Source organism: Oncorhynchus kisutch, linkage group LG7 (assembly GCF_002021735.2).
Source record: "Oncorhynchus kisutch isolate 150728-3 linkage group LG7, Okis_V2, whole genome shotgun sequence".
NCBI classification, from domain to species: domain Eukaryota; kingdom Metazoa; phylum Chordata; class Actinopteri; order Salmoniformes; family Salmonidae; genus Oncorhynchus; species Oncorhynchus kisutch.
In genome coordinates, this window is record NC_034180.2 from 40186191 (window position 1) to 40206033 (window position 19843).

The 19843-nt window shown below is 44.6% G+C and overlaps 1 protein-coding gene across 8 annotated transcripts in view; it reads left to right on the forward strand.

Moving 5' to 3' along the window:
- Positions 1 to 19843, forward strand: part of LOC109893784 (myelin transcription factor 1-like protein) — a 187363-nt gene that overhangs the window by 144491 nt on the left and 23029 nt on the right. For all 8 annotated transcript variants that reach the window (XM_031829085.1, XM_031829087.1, XM_031829091.1 and 5 more), the window contains 4 exons: positions 4236 to 4346; positions 5163 to 5389; positions 5948 to 6213; positions 14490 to 14690. In XM_031829085.1, the coding sequence (XP_031684945.1) occupies positions 4236 to 4346; positions 5163 to 5389; positions 5948 to 6213; positions 14490 to 14690 (805 nt within the window). The remainder of the gene's footprint in view (positions 1 to 4235; positions 4347 to 5162; positions 5390 to 5947; positions 6214 to 14489; positions 14691 to 19843) is intronic.

Consider the following 19843-nt stretch of genomic DNA (forward strand, 5'->3'; position numbering starts at 1 on the left):
TGTGTGTGTGTGTGTGTGTGTGTGTGTGTATTGGGATGTTAGTGTGTGTGTGTATTGGGAGGTTGATTAGTGTGTGTGTGTATTAGGATGTTAGTGTGTGTGTGTGTGTATTGGGATGTTGATTAGTGTGTGTGTGTGTGTGTGTGTGTGTGTGTGTATTGGGATGTTAGTGTGTGTGTGTATTGGGAGGTTGATTAGTGTGTGTGTGTGTGTATTAGGATATTAGTGTGTGTGTGTGTGTGTGTATTGGGAGGTTGATTAGTGTGTGTGTGTGTGTGTGTGTATTGGGATGTTAGTGTGTGTGTGTATTGGGAGGTTGATTAGTGTGTGTGTGTGTGTGTGTATTAGGATGTTAGTGTGTGTGTGTATTGGGAGGTTGATTAGTGTGTGTGTGTGTGTGTGTGTATTGGGATGTTAGTGTGTGTGTGTGTATTGGGAGGTTGATTAGTGTGTGTGTGTGTGTGTGTGTGTGTATTGGGATGTTAGTGTGTGTGTGTGTATTGGGAGGTTGATTAGTGTGTGTGTGTGTGTGTGTGTGTGTGTGTGTGTGTGTGTGTGTGTATTGGGATGTTAGTGTGTGTGTGTATTGGGAGGTTGATTAGTGTGTGTGTGTGTGTGTGTGTGTGTATACATTAAATGGGGAGTTGCAGGGAGGGGATTAGTGTGTGTGTGTATTGGGAGGTTGATTAGTGTGTGTGTGTGTGTGTATTGGGATGTTAGTGTGTGTGTGTATTGGGAGGTTGATTAGTGTGTGTGTGTGTGTGTGTATTAGGATGTTAGGATGATTCATGTGTGTGTGTGTGTGTGTGTGTGTGTGTATTGGGAAGTTAGTGTGTGTGTGTATTGGGAGGTTGATTAGTGTGTGTGTGTGTGTGTGTGTGTGTGTGTGTGTGTGTGTGTGTGTGTGTGTGTGTGTGTGTGTGTGTGTGTGTGTGTGTGTATTGGGATGTTAGTGTGTGTGTGTATTGGGAGGTTGATTAGTGTGTGTGTGTGTGTGTGTGTGTGTGTGTGTGTGTGTGTATACATTAAATGGGGAGTTGCAGGGAGGGGATTGTGTGTGTCTGCAGGTAGTTTAATCTCAGAATTCCCTGAAGCCACTCAACCAGAAATGATGTCAACCAGAGGTTGATTAGTGTGTGTGTGTGTGTGTGTGTGTTGGGATGTTAGTGTGTGTGTGTATTGGGAGGTTGATTAGTGTGTGTGTGTGTGTGTGTGTGTGTGTGTGTGTGTGTGTGTGTGTGTGTGTGTGTGTGTGTGTGTGTGTGTGTGTGTGTGTGTGTATTGGGATGTTAGTGTGTGTGTGTATTGGGAGGTTGATTATTGTGTGTGTGTGTGTGTGTGTGTGTGTGTGTGTGTGTGTGTGTGTGTGTGTGTGTATACATTAAATGGGGAGTTGCAGGGAGGGGATTGTGTGTGTCTGCAGGTAGTTTAATCTCAGAATTCCCTGAAGCCACTCAACCAGAAATAAGCAAGCTGTTATAATAACCAACTGTGTTGTTATTTAAAGTGCTTAATGAAAATGAATGATATTGGAAATTAACCAAAGACTTATTGAAAGGCAGGCAGGCAGGCAGGCAGGCAGGCAGGCAGGCAGGCAGGCAGGCAGATAGACAACCTGAGCGACAGACAGGTAGCCAGGGATGCATTGAATCAATCAATCACATTTATTTATAAAGCCCTTCTTACATCAGCTGATGTCACAAAGTGCTGTACAGAAACCCAGCCTAAAACCCCAAACAGCAAGCAATGTAGGTGTAGAAGCACGGTGGCCAGGAAAAACTCCCTAGAAAGGCCAAAACCTAGGAAGAGAGGAACCAGGCTATGATGGGTGGCAAGTCCTCTTTTGGCTGTACCGGGTGGAGATTATAACAGAACATGGCCAAGATGTTCAAATGTTTATAGATGACCAGCAGAGTCAAATAATAATAATCACAGTGGTTGTCGAGGGTGCAACAGGTCAGCACCTCAGGAGTAAATGTCAGTTAGCTTTTCATAGTCAATCATTCAGATTATCTCTACCGCTCCTGCTGTCTCTAGAGAGTTGAAAACAGCAGGTCTGGGACAAGGTAGCACATCCAGTGAACAGGTCAGGGTTCCATAGCCACAGGCAGAACAGTTGAAACTGGAGCAGCAGCACGACCAGGTGGACTGGGGACAGCAAGGAGTCATCAGGCCAGGTAGTCCTGAGGCATGGTCCTAGGGCTCGGGTCCTCCAAGAGAGAGAAAAAAAAAGAGAAAGAAAAAAGAGAAAAGAGAAAATTAGAGAGAGCATACTTCAATTCACACACGACACCGGATAAGACAGGAGAAATAGGAGAAATACAGATATAACAGACTGACCCTAGCCCCCCGACACAAACTATTGCAGCATAAGCACAGCCCCCACACCACTAGAGGGATATCTTCAACCACCAACTTACTATCCTGAGACAAAGCCGAGTATAGCCCATGAAGATCACACCCACGGCACAAACTCAAGGGGAGGCGTCAAACCGGACAGGAAGATCACGTCAGTGACTCAACCCACTCAATTGGCGCACCCCTCTTAGGGACGGCATGGAAGAGCACCAGTAAGCCAGTGACTCAGCCCCTGTAATAGGATTTGAGGAAGAGAATCCTAGTGGAGAGAGGGGAATTGGCCAGGCAGAGACAGCAAGGGTGGTTCGTTGCTCCAGTACCTTTCCGTTCACCTTCACACTCCTGGGCCAGACTACACTCAATCATAGGACCTACTGAAGAGATGAGTCTTCAATAAAGACTTAAAGGTCGAGACCGAGTATGCGTCTCTCACATGGAGAGGCAAACCATTCCATAAAAATTGAGCTCTATAGGAGATAGCTCTGCCTCCAGCTGTCCGCTTAGAAATTCTAGGCACAGTAAGGAGGCCTGTGTCTTGTGACAGTAGCATACGTGTAGGTATGTACGGCAGGACCAAATTGGAAAGATAGTTAGGAGCAAGCCCATGTAATGCTTTGTAGGTTGAAATCAGCCCTAACCTTAACAGGAAGCCAGTGAAGAAAGGCTAGCATTAGAGTAATATGATCACATTTTTGGGGGGTTCTAGTCAAGATTCTAGCAGCCGTGTTTAGCACTAACTGAAGTTTATTTAGTGCTTTATCCGGGTAGCCGGAAAGTAGAGCATTGCAGTAGTCTAACCTAGAAGTGACAAAAGCATAGTTGAATTTTTCGGAATCATTTTTGGACAGAAAGTTTCTGATTTTTGCAATGTTATATAGATGGAAAAAAGCTATCCTTGAAACAGTCTTGATATGTTCGTCAGAAGAGAGATCAGGGTCCAGAGTAGCACAGAGGTCTTCACAGTTTATTTTGAGACGACTGTACAACCATCAAGATTAATTGTCAGATTCAACAGAATATCTCTTTGTTTCTTGGGACCTAGAACTAGAACTAGCATCTCTGTTTTGTCCGAGTTTAAAAGTAGAACATTTGCCGCCATCCACTTCCTTGTGTCTGAAACACAGGTTCCATGGGGGCCGTACATGTACAGGTGTGTGTTGTCCGCATAGCAATGAAAGTTAACATTATGTTTCCGAATAACATCACCAAGAGGTAAAATAAATAGTGTAAACAATAGTGGTCCTAAAATGGAGCCTTGAGGAACACCAACATTTACAGTTGATTTGTCAGAGGACAAACCATCTACAGAGACAAACTGATATCTTTCTGATAGATAAGATCTAAACCAGGCCAGAATTTGTCTGTGCAGACCAATTTGAGTTTCCAATCTTTCCAAAAGAATGTGGTGACCGATGGTATCAAAAGCAGCACTAAGGTCTAGGAGCACGAGGACAGATGCAGAGCCTCCATCTGACGCCATTAAAAGGTCATTTACCACCTTGAATGGGACCATTATATGCAAAAGAGACTCTAGCCCCGTTCATACCTGCCGCTAACATGCGTCCTTCGTCCTGACCTTACCTGATCTTATCCTGATCTTGCCCATTTACATTTATAAGATCTGATCTAGATCAGTTCACAAAGAGTCTTTGAGTCATTGGGTAAAATCAGATTGTGGACAAGATCAGGAAAGTGACACATGGTAGAACCAGGTATAAGCAGGGCTTCTGTGTCTCAATGGGCTTTTCCTGGTTACATTTTTTAAATAAGATATGACCAGTCTCCCTTCCATTCCTGGTTGTCTTATTCACCCCCCCCCCCCCCTGTCCCTGTCCCTGTCCCCGTCCCCGTCCCCGTCCCCGTCCCCGTCCCTCCAGTTTGTCAGGGTGTCCCATCGCTGCAGCAGAGAAGCTGCAGAAAGCCCAGGACAAGAGCATCTGTTGTGACGGCTCCTCCAAGTCTAACCAGGGTTCTGACCGCGTACTCAGGTACTGGTCTGACTGATCACCACACTACACTCAGCATCTATGGGGAACACCTCACTGAGAGAGACAGTGTAGGCACAGTCGAAAGACCTAAACATATTAATTGGACTTCAAATGCTGAACCAGGGTTCAGTTCAATTCCATTTCAAATGATTGTACTCTTCCTGAACTGGCTGCATTGAATTGACCCCATTCTAGAGTTCTACCGTACACCCTTACCTACCTTAGTTAGTGTTGGAAGGTTTTCTTAATGAATGTATTATAGATTTAAAAGGTTCTCTATGTCTGTTTGATTTCTATATCTTTTGATCTCTCAGACAGTTATAGTTTGGAGAAGCTCTACATTAATGTTCTTGTTTATGGAGTGAAAGCCTTTATTGGGTTTTAGAGATCAGAATCATTTCAGCAGAAGTTGATTTGATATGTATGATAAGATAATGATTCAAAAAGTATTATTAAACGGGTGGTTCGAGCACTGAATGCTGATTGGTTGACAGCCATGGTATGTCAGACCGTATACCACGGGTATGACAAAACATTTCTAGTATCAGAGAAAATGCATGACTTTAATTGTGAGTTCTGTTTGGGTAAGATCATTTATGGAGACATTGTAGTGTTGCAATGACAGACAGTATAGACATGTAGCTTAGATAAACTCAAAGCTCAATGCAAGGATCACCTGAGGTTAGTTGACTGTTGCCTTGCCTTTTCCCTTTGCTACCTTTCCCTCCCCCCTCTCCTCCCCTTCCCACCTCCCCTGCGTGATGTTTGGTGCCTCTGCTCTGTCCAACCTACGCCCCCTCGTGGTTTATTTTCCAGGCCTATGTGCTTTGTGAAACAGCTGGAGATCCCTCAGTACGGCTACAAGAACAACGTGTCCACCAGCACGCCGCGCTCCAACCTGGCCAAGGAACTGGAGAAGTACTCTAAGACCAGCTTTGACTACAGCAGCTTCACTGACAGCAGCCACAGCAACAATGTCTACGGCAAACGGGCCATCGCACCCAAACTCCAAGGCAGGGACACTTCCCCTAAAGGATATGATGGTACAGACTGACGTGTTGTCTCTTCCCTTTACTCTGTTGTTCTGCTTTATTATTGTTTCAGGTTTTCAATTTGATACATTTTGTGGGTAGAAGGATGAAAAAATGGTTCCAAATGTATTTGGCTGTCCCCAAAGGGGAATCCTTTTTGGATCCAGTTAGAACCCTTTTGTGTTCCATTTTGAACCCTCCGTGGAAAAGTTTATACATGGAACCCAAAAGGGTTCTACCTGGAACCAAAATGGTTCTACCTGGAACCAAAAAGGGTTCTTCAAATGGTTCTCCTATGGGGACAGCCGAAGAACCCTTTTAGGTTCTAGATAGCACCTTTTTTGGTATATGTATGGTATATGAATTTTCTTTATTTCGAAGGTATTTTCTCCACAGATTCATTGTAGTTTTGTCCCTTGTTTCCAAACTCAGCAATATTTAATCTTCCCAAATTCTATATTGTTGAAATGAATGCATCTCCCTTAGCCAGGTTACGATAAGAGCATTTCTATGCAGTGGATGTGTTTATACTTGTGGATAACTATCCCTACCCCTGTGTATGTCCTTCAGCCAAGCGCTACTGTAAGAACTCCAGCTCGGCAAGTAGCACAACCAGCACCTACGCCCCCAGTAGCAGCAGTAGCAGCCTAAGCTGTGGAGGAGGGGGCGGAGGGGGAGGCAGTAGTGCCAGCTCCACCTGTAGTAAGAGCAGCTTCGACTACACCCACGACATGGAGGCTGCGCACATGGCTGCCACGGCCATCCTCAACCTGTCCACGCGCTGCAGAGAGATGCCCCACGGCCTGGGAGGAAAACCCCAGGATCTGTGTACTCGGGTAGGTTGATAATTAACTACTTATACATATGTTAGCCTTTATAAACCCTTTACAGCTGATATCTTCATGTAAGGTGGAACACAAGTAAATAGGGTTGTGCATCATGCACCAATTCAGAGAAAGTGAGAGGATGACACAGGTTTATTTCTTGTCATGGAGGTTGACTTTCAGCCAACTGGAAATATCCAAATCCTACTTGGCATCCTGTGGTTTACCATAGTCTATTATAGTATGGGTTAAACCTTAGAACTATATCCTACAACCACAGTCCCATCCCACTGCTAGAGGCATTTCCCTCCAAGCTTGTCCTGTCCTGCCAGGTAATGTGAGCACTGATGAGTGAGGATGATATGGTCTCTTTAGCCATGAACGCTGGTGATCTGTTAAAGATATATCCACGGCTGTGTCTATGACACGGAGCTCAGCGACACAGTTTTTTATTTCCCTCTTGGGATCAGACAGGGTAGATAGGAAGCGTGGTGGGATGGATCGGCGTTGACGTGCGCTGTGAGCCCAATATGTCATCAGGAGGCGATAAGGCGTCGGTAGTCCTGCATTATCAGCACGGAGACGCTGAGCCGGCAAATAGGAGAGAGAGGAAGCACAGCAGAGTACTAACGCTAGCCTGGCGCTAATGTTGGCAGCATGGTCTGTCTGGGGCTGGAGAGCCGAGAATAGAGGAGGGGAAAAGAGTTGAGAGGAATGCATAGGGGAGAGGTGATGAAAGGATGGGAAAACAGAAGAGAAAGTAAGGGAGTAGAGGGGTATATTCAGTGTGAAGTAGAGAGGAGTGCACTTAGCTGGTAGAAGAGCCTTAGGCAATTAGGACTTTATCTCTTTCTCCCTTCCTCTCTGTCCGTCTCTGCTCCATAGGTGAGGCAGACAGGGAGGAGCTTCCTAGGCAGAGATGGACACAGGAAATGTCAGGGAGACTCTCAACCTTCTTTCATCTGAACACTTCCAGTCATGTCATTGCTTTTCTCACAATGTCTGTCTTTCCCCTATCTACATCCACTCCTATCTCTCTGAGTGAAAGTGAGGGAGACTGAGGAATACTCAGGAATACTGAGGGAGAATACCTGGTTTTGTTTTAGGATCTGGAGGGGGCAGGTGAAAGTAATGTGGGGAAGCAGCTACTGAGCCCTCCAACTCTCTCTCGCCCACCTCCACCCAGCACAGCCCTGGCAACAGGGGTCCAGGGCTACCTAGGGGTCAGATGATGATGCTGTGGTCCTTGAGTAAACAGGGGAAGATCTCTAAAGGGGCTTCCTCATCTCCCAATCTACTACTAATTAGACATCATGGGTCAATCACATTAGTACTGTCATACACACCCGACAGGTCCTTTATACGTAGATACAGATGCACACAGACAGCCAGAGCCCCATCCCTTTGGCTCCACGGCTATGACAGCTGAGCCGGTAACATATCACTGAGCAGGTAACATATCACTGAGCCGGTTACATATCACTGAGCCGGTTACATATCACTGAGTCAGTTACATATCACTGAGCCAGTTACATATCACTGAGCCGGTTACATATCACTGAGCCGGTTATATATCACTGAGCCAGTTACATATCAGTGAGCCGGTTATATATCACTGAGCCGGTAACATATCACTGAGCCAGTAACATATCACTGAGCCGGTAACATATCACTGAGCCGGTAACATATCACTGAGCCGGTTACATATCACTGAGCTGGTAACATATCACTGAGCCGGTTACATATCACTGAGTGACCGCCAGTGTGGGGACACACTGGGACAAGGACAGGGACATGGAGAGAGCTGGCTTGATATCCCTCACGTATGAGAATTAGCTCTCACATTTATTACATACCAGTGGTCATTTATTATACATCTCAGTAGCTATATATCAGTTTATTATATATCTTAGTAGCTAAATATCGTTTATTATGTATCTCAGTAGCTATATATCAACTACCTTCCCTACCAAGGGAATTCTCTTCGATTATAATCACAGCCGTATATATTCCCCCCCAAGCAGAACATCGATGGCTCTGAACGAACTTTATTTGACTCTTTGCAAACTGGAATCCATATATCCGGAGGCTGCATTCATTGTAGCTGGGGATTTTAACAAGGCTAATCTGAAAACAAGACTCCCTAAATTTTATCAGCATATCGATTGCGCAACCAGGGCGGGAAAAACCTTGGATCATTGCTATTCCAACTTCCGCGACGCATATAAGGCCCTGCCCCGCCCTCCTTTCGGAAAAGCTGACCACGACTCCATTTTGTTGATCCCTGCCTACAGACAGAAACTAAAACAAGATGCTCCCGCGCTGAGGTCTGTTCAACGCTGGTCCGACCAATCTGATTCCACACTCCAAGACTGCTTCCATCACGTGGACTTGGATATGTTCCGTATTGCGTCAGACGACAACATTGACGAATACGCTGATTCGGTGTGCGAGTTCATTAGAACGTGCGTTGATGATGTCATTCCCATAGCAACGATTAAAACATTCCCAAACAAGAAACCGTGGATTGATGGCAGCGCGAACCACTGCTTTTAATCAGGGCAAGGTGACTGGAAACATGACCGAATACAAACAGTGTAACTATTCCCTCCGCAAGGCAATCAAACAAGCTAAGCGTCAGTATAGAGACAAAGTAGAATCTCCATTCAACGGCTCAGACACAAGAGGTATGTGGCAGGGTCTACAGTCAATCACGGATTACAAAAAGAAAACCAGCACTGTCACGGACCAGGATGTCTTGCTCCCAGGCAGACTAAATAACTTTTTTGCCCGCTTTGAGGACAATACAGTGCCACTGCCACTGCCCGCAACTAAAACATGCGGACTCTCCTTCACTGCAACATTTAAACGTGTCAATCCTCGCAAGGCTGCAGGCCCAGACGGCATCCCCAGCCGCGCCCTCAGAGCATGCGCAGACCAGCTGGCTGGTGTGTTTACGGACATATTCAATCAATCCCTATCCCAGTCTGTTGTTCCCACATGCTTCAAGAGGGCCACCATTGTTCCTGTTCCCAAGAAAGCTAAGGTAACTGAGCTAAACGACTACCGCCCCGTAGCACTCACTTCCGTCATCATGAAGTGCTTTGAGAGACTAGTCAAGGACCATATCACCTCCACCCTACCTGACACCCTAGACCCACTCCAATTTGCTTACCGCCCAAATAGGTCCACAGACGATGCAATCTCAACCACACTGCACACTGCCCTAACCCATCTGGACAAGAGGAATACCTATGTGAGAATGTTGTTCATCGACTACAGCTCGGCATTCAACACCATAGTACCCTCCAAGCTCGTCATCAAGCTCGAGACCCTGGGTCTCGACCCCGCCCTGTGCAACTGGGTACTGGACTTCCTGATGGGCCGCCCCCAGGTGGTGAGGGTAGGCAACAACATCTCCACCCCGCTGATCCTCAACACTGGGGCCCCACAAGGGTGCGTTCTGAGCCCTCTCCTGTACTCCCTGTTCACCCACGACTGCGTGGCCACGCACGCCTCCAACTCAATCATCAAGTTTGCGGACGACACAACAGTGGTAGGCTTGATTACCAACAACGACGAGACGGCCTACAGGGAGGAGGTGAGGGCCCTCGGAGTGTGGTGTCAGGAAAATAACCTCACACTCAACGTCAACAAAACTAAGGAGATGATTGTGGACTTCAGGAAACAGCAGAGGGAACACCCCCCTATCCACATCGATGGAACAGTAGTGGAGAGGGTAGTAAGTTTTAAGTTCCTCGGCGTACACATCACAGACAAACTGAATTGGTCCACCCACACAGACAGCATCGTGAAGAAGGCGCAGCAGTGCCTCTTCAACCTCAGGAGGCTGAAGAAATTCAGCTTGTCACCAAAAGCACTCACAAACTTCTACAGATGCACAATCGAGAGCATCCTGTCGGGCTGTATCACCGCCTGGTACGGCAACTGCTCCGCCCACAACCGTAAGGCTCTCCAGAGGGTAGTGAGGTCTGCACAACACATCACCGGGGGCAAACTACCTGCCCTCCAGGACACCTACACCACCCGATGTCACAGGAAGGCCATAAAGATCATCAAGGACAGCAACCACCCGAGCCACTGCCTGTTCACCCCGCTATCATCCAGAAGGCGAGGTCAGTACAGGTGCATCAAAGCTGGGACCGAGAGACTGAAAAACAGCTTCTATCTCAAGGCCATCAGACTGTTAAACAGCCACCACTAACATTGAGTGGCTGCTGCCAACACACTGACTCAACACCAGCCACTTTAATAATGGGAATTGATGGGAATTGATGTAAAATATATCACTAGCCACTTTAAACAATGCTACCTAATATAATGTTTACATACCCTACATTATTCATCTCATATGTATACGTATATACTGTACTCTATATCATCTACTGCATCCTTATGTAATACATGTATCACTAGCCACTTTAACTATGCCACTTTGTTTACATACTCATCTCATATGTATATACTGCACTCAATACCATCTACTGTATCTTGCCTATTCCGCTCTGTACCATCACTCATTCATATATCTTTATGTACATATTCTTTATCCCCTTACACTTGTGTCTATAAGGTAGTAGTTTTGGAATTGTTAGCTAGATTACTTGTTGGTTATTACTGCATTGTCGGAACTAGAAGCACAAGCATTTCGCTACACTCGCACTAACATCTGCTAACCATGTGTATGTGACAAATAAAATTTGATTTGATTTGATTTGATTTATTACATATCTCAGTAGCTAAATATAATTTATTATACGTCTTGGTAACTAAATATCAGTTTATTACATATTTCAGTAGCTATATATAATTTATTATAAATCTCAGTACCTATATATCAGTTAATTATATATTTCAGTAGCTATATATCAGCTTGTGATATGTCTTGGTAGCTATATATCAGTGTATTATATATATTAGTAGCTATATATCAGTTTATTATATATCTCAGTAGCTAAATATCTGTGTATTATATATTTCAGTAGCTATATATCAGTTTATTATACATCTCAGCAGCTATATATCAATTGATTATATATTTCAGTAGCTTTATATCAGTGTATTATACATCTCAGTAGCTATATATCAGTTTATGATATATCTTGGTAGCTATATATCAGTTTATTATATATCTCAGTAGCTATATATAATTTATTATAAATCTCAGTAGCTATATATCAGTGTATTATATATCTTAGTAGCTATATGTCAGTTTATTATATATCTCTGTAGCTAAATATGATTTATTTTATATCTCAGTAGCAACACTCCCGGTTGTTCAGTTTGGCCGGGCCGCCAACTCTAGGAAGAGTCTTGGTGGTTCCAAACTTCTTCCATTTAAGAATGGTGGAGGCCACTGTGTTCTTGGGGAATTCGAATGCTGCAGACATGTTTTGGTACCCTTCCCCAGATCTGTGGCTCGACACAATCCTGTCTCGGAGCTCTACGGACAATTCCTTCAACCTCATGGCTTGTTTTTTGCTCTGACATGCAGTGTCAACTGTGGGACCTTTATATAGACAGGTGTGTGCCTTTCCAAATCATGTCCAATCAATTGAATTTACCGCAGGTGGACTCCAGTCAAGTTGTAGAAACATCTCAAGGATGATCAATGGAAACAGGATGCACCTGAGCTCAATTTCGAGTCTCATAGCTAATGGTCTGAATACTTGTGTAAATATATATGTTTTTTATTTGCAAACATTTCTAACAATCTGTTTTCGCTTTGTCATTATGGGTTGACGAGGAAAATGTTTTAGAGGTGGTAAGGTTGTAACATAACCAAATGTGGAAAAAGTCAAGGGGTCTGAATACTTTCCGAATGCATTGTATATCTCAGTAGCCATTTATCAGTTTATTATACATCTTAGTAGCTATATATCAGTTTCTCAGATGATCTTATATGTGTCTATCATTTGTCTACAGAGGCTGATTCTGTATTGTTGCCATATTGGCCGGAGAGTGATAAAAGTGTAGCTAGTGCTATGTGCATTATACTCATTTTAAAGCTATGGTCCTTCCAAAGATGGCTCTGGAAGCACAGCGCAGTACCCCAGCCTCTGAGCCTGGAACCCTATATAAGTTTATGTGCGTCACAGATAAGAGGGTCAGGGTTTTTCTTCACTGGAACACAGGGAGAATCCAGCCTAGGGGGAGTGTCGTATGGAATCACTGTTAAAACGCGAGGAGAGGAGAGGAGGGGAGGGGGTCGGAGTAAAGGATATTAATGAGGGCAAGGGAAAGGTGACAAATAGACATTACCCCTCCCCTCCTAACCCCTCTAAAACACTACCCTCAAGGGAAGGATTCTACTGGGCACATTTGCAGCACATACAGTACATGGACATTCAGTTGGGTAGAAAAGGAAGGATTAGAGGGAGAGAGAGTGTTTTGAGTGATTATTCAAGCCTGCCTGTGTCCCTGTTTGTTCTGGTATATTTCTTGTGTTTTTGGTTGACTAGCAGCAGTCCCCCTGCAGCCGCCCAGGATTGCCCTCCCACAAACCTCTCACCCCACTCTCTGTCCCTGTCCACTCACATCACATTCAAACCAGCTAGGCCCCAATCTGCTCCCTCTGGCTGTGGAGGTTATAGTCGCTCCGAGGGAGGGAGAGATGGAGAGAGCTGGAGAGAGATGGAGAGACAGAGACAGAGAGAGAGGGTATATAGATTAGTGTAGGATCACTACATTTGCTCAGTGTGCACTTGCCCTTTACCACTGATGACCATGTCTCTCCCACCAGTCACTATGCATTTACTACTGATGACCATGTCTCTCCCACCAGTCACCATGCATTTACTACTGATGACCATGTCTCTCCCACCAGTCACCATGCATTTACTACTGATGACCATGTCTCTCCCACCAGTCACTATGCATTTACTACTGATGACCATGTCTCTCCCACCAGTCACTATGCATTTACTACTGATGACCATGTCCCTCCCACTAGTCACCATGCATTAACTACTGATGACCATGTCCCTCCCACCAGTCACTATGCATTAACTACTGATGACCATGTCCCTCCCACTAGTCACCATGCATTAACTACTGATGACCATGTCCCTCCCACCAGTCACTATGCATTTACTACTGATGACCATGTCTCTCCCACCAGTCACTATGCATTAACTACTGATGACCATGTCCCTCCCACCAGTCACTATGCATTTACTACTGATGACCATGTCTCTCCAACCAGTCACCATGCATTAACTACTGATGACCATGTCCCTCCCACCAGTCACTATGCATTTACTACTGATGACCATGTCCCTCCCACCAGTCACTATGCATTAACTACTGATGACCATGTCCCTCCCACCAGTCACCATGCATTTACTACTGATGACCATGTCTCTCCCACCAGTCACTATGCATTTACTACTGATGACCATGTCTCTCCCACCAGTCACCATGCATTTACTACTGATGACCATGTCCCTCCCACCAGTCACTGTGCATTTACTACTGATGACCATGTCACTCCCACCAGTCACTATGCATTTACTACTGATGACGATGTCTCTCCCACCAGTCACCATGCATTTACTACTGATGACCATGTCCCTCCCACCAGTCACTATGCATTAACTACTGATGACCATGTCCCTCCCACCAGTCACCATGCATTTACTACTGATGACCATGTCCTCCCACCAGTCACCATGCATTTACCACTGATGACCATGTCTCTCCCACTAGTCACCATGCATTTACTACTGATGACCATGTCTCTCCCACCAGTCACTATGCATTTACTACTGATGACCATGTACCTCCCACCAGTCACCATGCATTTACTACTGATGACCATGTCCTCCCACCAGTCACCATGCATTTACCACTGATGACCATGTCTCTCCCACTAGTCACCATGCATTTACTACTGATGACCATGTCCTCCCACCAGTCACCATGCATTTACCACTGATGACCATGTCTCTCCCACTAGTCACCATGCATTTACCACTGATGACCATGTCTCTCCCACTAGTCACCATGCATTTACCACTGATGACCATGTCTCTCCCACTAGTCACCATGCATTTACTACTGATGACCATGTCTCTCCCACTAGTCACCATGCCTTTTTCCTCCCATTGGGAAATATTAGGAGAGTTATGTAATCACATCTATATAATAGGTTTTTGAGCCCAGTGTTGTTTTGCCTTCCTTCTCCCCTCTCGTTCCTTTGTTCTGTCAATCATTACTACTTTCCCTCCCACCCTCTTTCCCTGTCTATCTTCTATCTCTTCCTCCAGAACCCAGACCTAGAGGTAGATGAGAACGGGACATTAGACCTGAGTATTAAGCAGCGTTTGGGGGATGGAGTGGGTGCAGTGCTTACCCCCTTGGAGCCCATGTCGCCCCAGCGCCTGATGCGCTACGGCATGGGGGATGACTGCTGGGACCTGCCAGTTGATTACACCAAGATCAAACGCATCGACGAGGACAGCAAAGAGGTACTAGAATGAGGAGCATGATGATGATGATCACTACTCTAAACTGTAACTCCTACTGTCGGATGAGGTTATCCTACCTTTAATGATAATGACTTTCCATAACATTAGCTTCACAGTACCTCAATATTCAAAGAACATGACCATTTAGACTTCAGCATTCAAATTTCCTCCATGAAAACAAACTGCATACCTGCAAACATTTTACATTTCACATAGGCCTTCATGCAGAAGTCAAACTCCCCCTAATCTGCATTTCAGTAACACCCATCCATTTGGCATTCAATACAGTACCTACGGTTTTTCACATCTGTTCAACCCAAGCCATCTGTCTCCAAGGCCTTTCTGTTCATTCCTTTGTGTAAAAGACTCCAATTTCAGTTGAGGTTATTTTTAACACCAGCCTAGGTCTCAGGTACATGCTGAATGATTGGAAAGTCATATTAGGAGTTCTCCAGGAAAACAATGAATTATTTGTTTATTAAATTTCCATCAGCATCGCCGTACAGCAGACAGAGTTGTCTGGGTTTATTTTGGATCATGCTCTCTGCCCACTATGTGTCTCTGCTATTGTGAATTATGCAAATAAATAGCTTGCACATTGTGGTAGAATCTATATAGCTCTTCTCATCAAAAGACTGTGTGACAGACCTGGGGTATTTTCTGTGTATTTTAGTATTTTCTAATTATGTGTCAAGAATCAACTTCTATTGGAAGAATTTTAAAGTATTTTCAAATACTTATTTAAAATATTATTTTCAAATATCTGGGTTAAATGCATGTGAGTGTATTTCAGTCATTGTATTTTAGTATTTTCAACTACATGCCAATACTTTACAAGTGTATTTCCAAATACATTCCAATATTCAACAATATTTAAAAATGTCAGTAATTTATCAGACGCTCTTATTCAGAGAGACTTACAATTAGTGCATTTATTTTAAGAATGCTAGGTTAGACAACACATCACAATGGTATCATGCACATTTTCCCTCAAAAAAGTATTTATCAGCTAAATCAATGCTAGTGGGAAAATAAGTGTTGGGGACGTTGTGAGAGTTATTTAAGATACTCGTCAAAGAGGTAGGGTTTCAGATGTTTTCCAAAGATGGACAGGATGTGCGCTGTCCTGACTTTAGGGGGAAGCTGGTTCCACCACTGGTGTGCCAGGACAGAGACGGATGACGGATGAACTTGCAGAAGCGAGTCACTGCTTTGATGTTTGCAGAGAACAGGGTGTCATCCAGGGTCACGCCATGGTTCTTTGTACTCTGTGAGGGGGACACCATGGAGTGGAGAGGTCTTGGAGCAGGAGGGCGGAAGAGCAGCTCCGTTTTGTCAAGGTTGAGCTTGAGGTAATGGGCCGACATCCAAGCTGAGATGCCTGTCAGGCATGCAGAGATACATGTCGCCACGTGGGTGTCAGAAGGGGGGGATATGACAAAGCCGTGTGACTTGGTGTAAAAAGAATAGAGAAGAGGGCCTAGAACCGAGCCCTGGGGGACACCAGTATTGAGAGCATGTGCTGCAGACAGATTTCCTCCATGCCACGTGGTAGGAGTGACTTGCCAGGTAGGATGCAATCCAGGGGTGTGCAGAGGGATGGTGCCAGGTTTCCCCCAATCCCGAGAGGGTTCCAGTCTGTAGTTTTTGAAGTCAGATGGGTGGAGTGCTGTTTTTTTGAGGGGAGCGACTGGCCATCTTGGTCAGGGACTGGTCAGGGATGAGTTGATAAGGGAAGTAAGGAATGGGAGGTCTCCAGAGATGGTTTGGAGAAGGGAGGAGGAGATGGGGTTGAGTGGGAAGGTTGACAGGCAGCTGGACATCACTAGTCACAGGATTCCATCTGGAGAGAGAGGGGAGAAAGAGGTCAAGGCATAGGGGTAGTTCTGTGTGAGTGGGAACAGTGGACTCAGTAGTCTGAGTTAAAGAGGAGCGGATGTCATCTACCTTTTTTTCAAAATGGTTGACAGTCATCCACAGAGAGGGAGGAGGTGGAGGATTAACCTGTTATGGCTGCAATCCCGATATCGGGATCGATATGACAACTACCAGTGAAAATAGAGGCCGCCAAATTCAAACCACAGAAATCTCATAATTACAATTCCTGAAACATACATGTGTCTTATATCATTTTAAAGCTATTTGCGTTGTTAATCCCACCATAGTGTCCCATTTCAAATAGGCTTTTCAGCGAAAGCACTACAAACGATTATGTTAGATCTCCACCAAACCACAATAAGCACAGCCATTTTCCAGCAAAATATAGCATTCACAAAAACCAGAAATAAAGATAAAATGAATCACTAACCTGAACTATCTTCATCAGATGACACTTATAGGACTTCATGTTACACACTACATGCATGTTTTGTTTGATAAAGTTAATATTTATATCAAAGAATCTGAGTTTACATTGGCACATTAGATTCACCAGTTCTAAAAACATCAAGTGATTTTGCATAGCCATATAGTTTCAACAGAAATACTCATCATAAATGCAGATGATAATGCAAGTTATACACATGGAATTATAGATATACCTCTCCTTAATGCAACCGATGTGTCAGATTTCAAAAAAGGTTTACGGAAAAAAGCAACCCATGCAATAATCTGAGACGGCGCTCAGAACAGTAGCCAAATTAGCCTTCATGTTGGAGTCAACAGAAACCAGAAAATACATGATAAATGTTTCCTTACCTTTGATGAACTTCATCAGAATGCAGTCCTAGAAATCCCAGGTCCACAATAAATGCTTGATTTGTTCGAAAATGTCCGTTATTTATGTCCAATTAGCTACTTTGGTTAGCGCGTTTGGTAAACAATTCCAAAGTCACAAAGCGCATCCACTATAACGTGACGAAATGTCCAAAAGTTCTGTAACAGTCAGTAGAAACATGTCAAACGATGTACTGAATCAATCTTTACAATGTTGTTTACATATATCTTGAATAACGTTCCACCCGGATAATTAGAATGACTTCAGATGAGCGATGGAACGCAGGTGAAAGCATGGTCCACTCATGGCTGTGGTGACTATTTCCTGTGTCAATCGACCCCCCTTCACATTAGAGTCATCAGACAAAGTTCTATTGACTGCTGACATCTAGTGGAAGGCGTAGGAAGTGAAAACTCATCCATATCTCGCTGTAATTTCAATGAGACCTTGGTTGAAAATCTGCCACCTCCAGAAAAAAAACAGGATGTGGAATTTCACAGGTTTTTGCATGCTATATGAGTTATGTTATACTCACAGACATAATTCAAACAGTTTTAGAAACTTCAGAGTGTTTTCTATCCAATATGAATAATACTATGCAAATATTTGCAACTATGACTGAGGAGCAGGCCGTTTGATATGGGCACCTTTCATCCAAGCTACTCAGTACTGCCCCTGCAGCCATAAAAAAGTTGGGGGAGGAGAAAATGGAGAAGAGTTTTACAGGTTTTTAAGCGTTAGAAAGTAGCTTTAGAGAGGAGCGGGTGGAAAGAAGATAGGTCCTCTGGAAGTTACATTTTTCTCCATTTCTGCTCAGCCTTCCGCAGCCATGTTCTGTTAGCATGCAGTGAGTCACTCAGGCACGGAACAGGAGAGGAAGGTCGGGCCGGCTGGGAAGAAAGGGAAAGGGGACAGTGAGAGTCAAAGGATGCAGAAAGGGAGGAAGGTAGGGTCGAAGAGGCAGAGTCAGGAGGGAGTAGGATTTAGCAGGAAGAGAGGATAGGATAGAAGAGAGAGAGAGAGAGAGAGAGAGAGAGAGAGAGAGAGAGAGAGAGAGAGAGAGAGAGAGAGAGAGAGAGAGAGAGAGAGAGAGAGAGAGGGAGAGAGAGAGAGAGAGAGAGAGAGAGAGAGAGAGAGTGAAGATTGTGGCAGCACATGACCATCTGGGTGGGGGCTGTGGGTAGGATTTGAGGAAAAATGGAGGGAAAAGGAAACAAAGTAGTGACCAGAGACATGGAGGGGGTTGCAGTGACATTAGTAGGTGAACAGCCTCTAGTTAAGATGAGGTCAAGTGTATTGCCTATATTGTGAGTGGGAGTGGACTGGGAAAGGGTGAGGTCAAGTGTATTGCCTATATTGTGAGTGGGAGGGGACTGAGAAAGGGTGAGATCAAGTGTGTTGCCTAAAGAAGAAAGGAGTGGAAAGAAGGTGTGGAAATAAATGAATTAAAGTCAGGCGTCAGGAGTTTAAAGTCCAGTACGATGAGTGGTGAGCCATCATCGGGAAATTAGCTTATCAAGGTGTCAAGCTCATTAAGAAACTCTCCAAGGGCACCTGGTGGGCGATAGATGACATTGTTAAGCTTGAGTGGACAAGTGACAGTAAGAGCATGGAATTCAAAGGAAGAGATAGAGAGGTGAGAGAGGGGAAAAATAGAAAATCTCCATTTAGGAGAAATTAGTAGAACTGTGCTACCACTGCAAAGAACAGATGCTCTCGGACTATAAAATAGCCAGATGACGCGTTAGCAGCTGGAGTAGCAGTGTTCTCTGGGGAAATCCATGTCTCTGTCAGGGCCAAAAGGTGTAGGGACTGAGGGGCAACAGGCTGAGTTCCTTATTGACCGCAGATAGGCAGTTCCAAACGCTGCAGAGATTAGGAATCACACATGGGTTGTGTGCACAAGGTACACTAAATTAGAAGGGTTGCAGCCACGGGGTGGAGAACATCTGTAAAACCTACAGGGAGAGGCGCAAACTAGGATGGGAAACACACACATACTTTCCAAAGCTACAAAAGAGCAAAATGAGATCATCAGAAAATAACTAGGTAAGATATTCAAGTGAGAGAGTCTAGTGGAGCCTTCCTCTCTTTCCTTCCTCATATAACTACTCAGAACAACTTGGCAGAACATCTTTGTGTCGGCAACAGCATTTGATTTGGTGACAAAACCTCTGCTTACACCTGTGGCTGAAAACACAGGGGAGACTGAAGTACTACCACTAAATGCCTAGCAGAGGTGAAAGACACACCTCCCAGCACTGATTGCTGATTTCCTGGCAGAGGTGGAGAAAACATATAATACAACACGCCCACAAATGAGCAAGACTGTTACACAAATAGGCCTGAAACTAGCGTGAAACTAAGTCCACAATGACAAGTGCTGAGCAATCAGACAGTTCAAAAAAGCAATGATGATCTACTGTAGGCTAGTAGG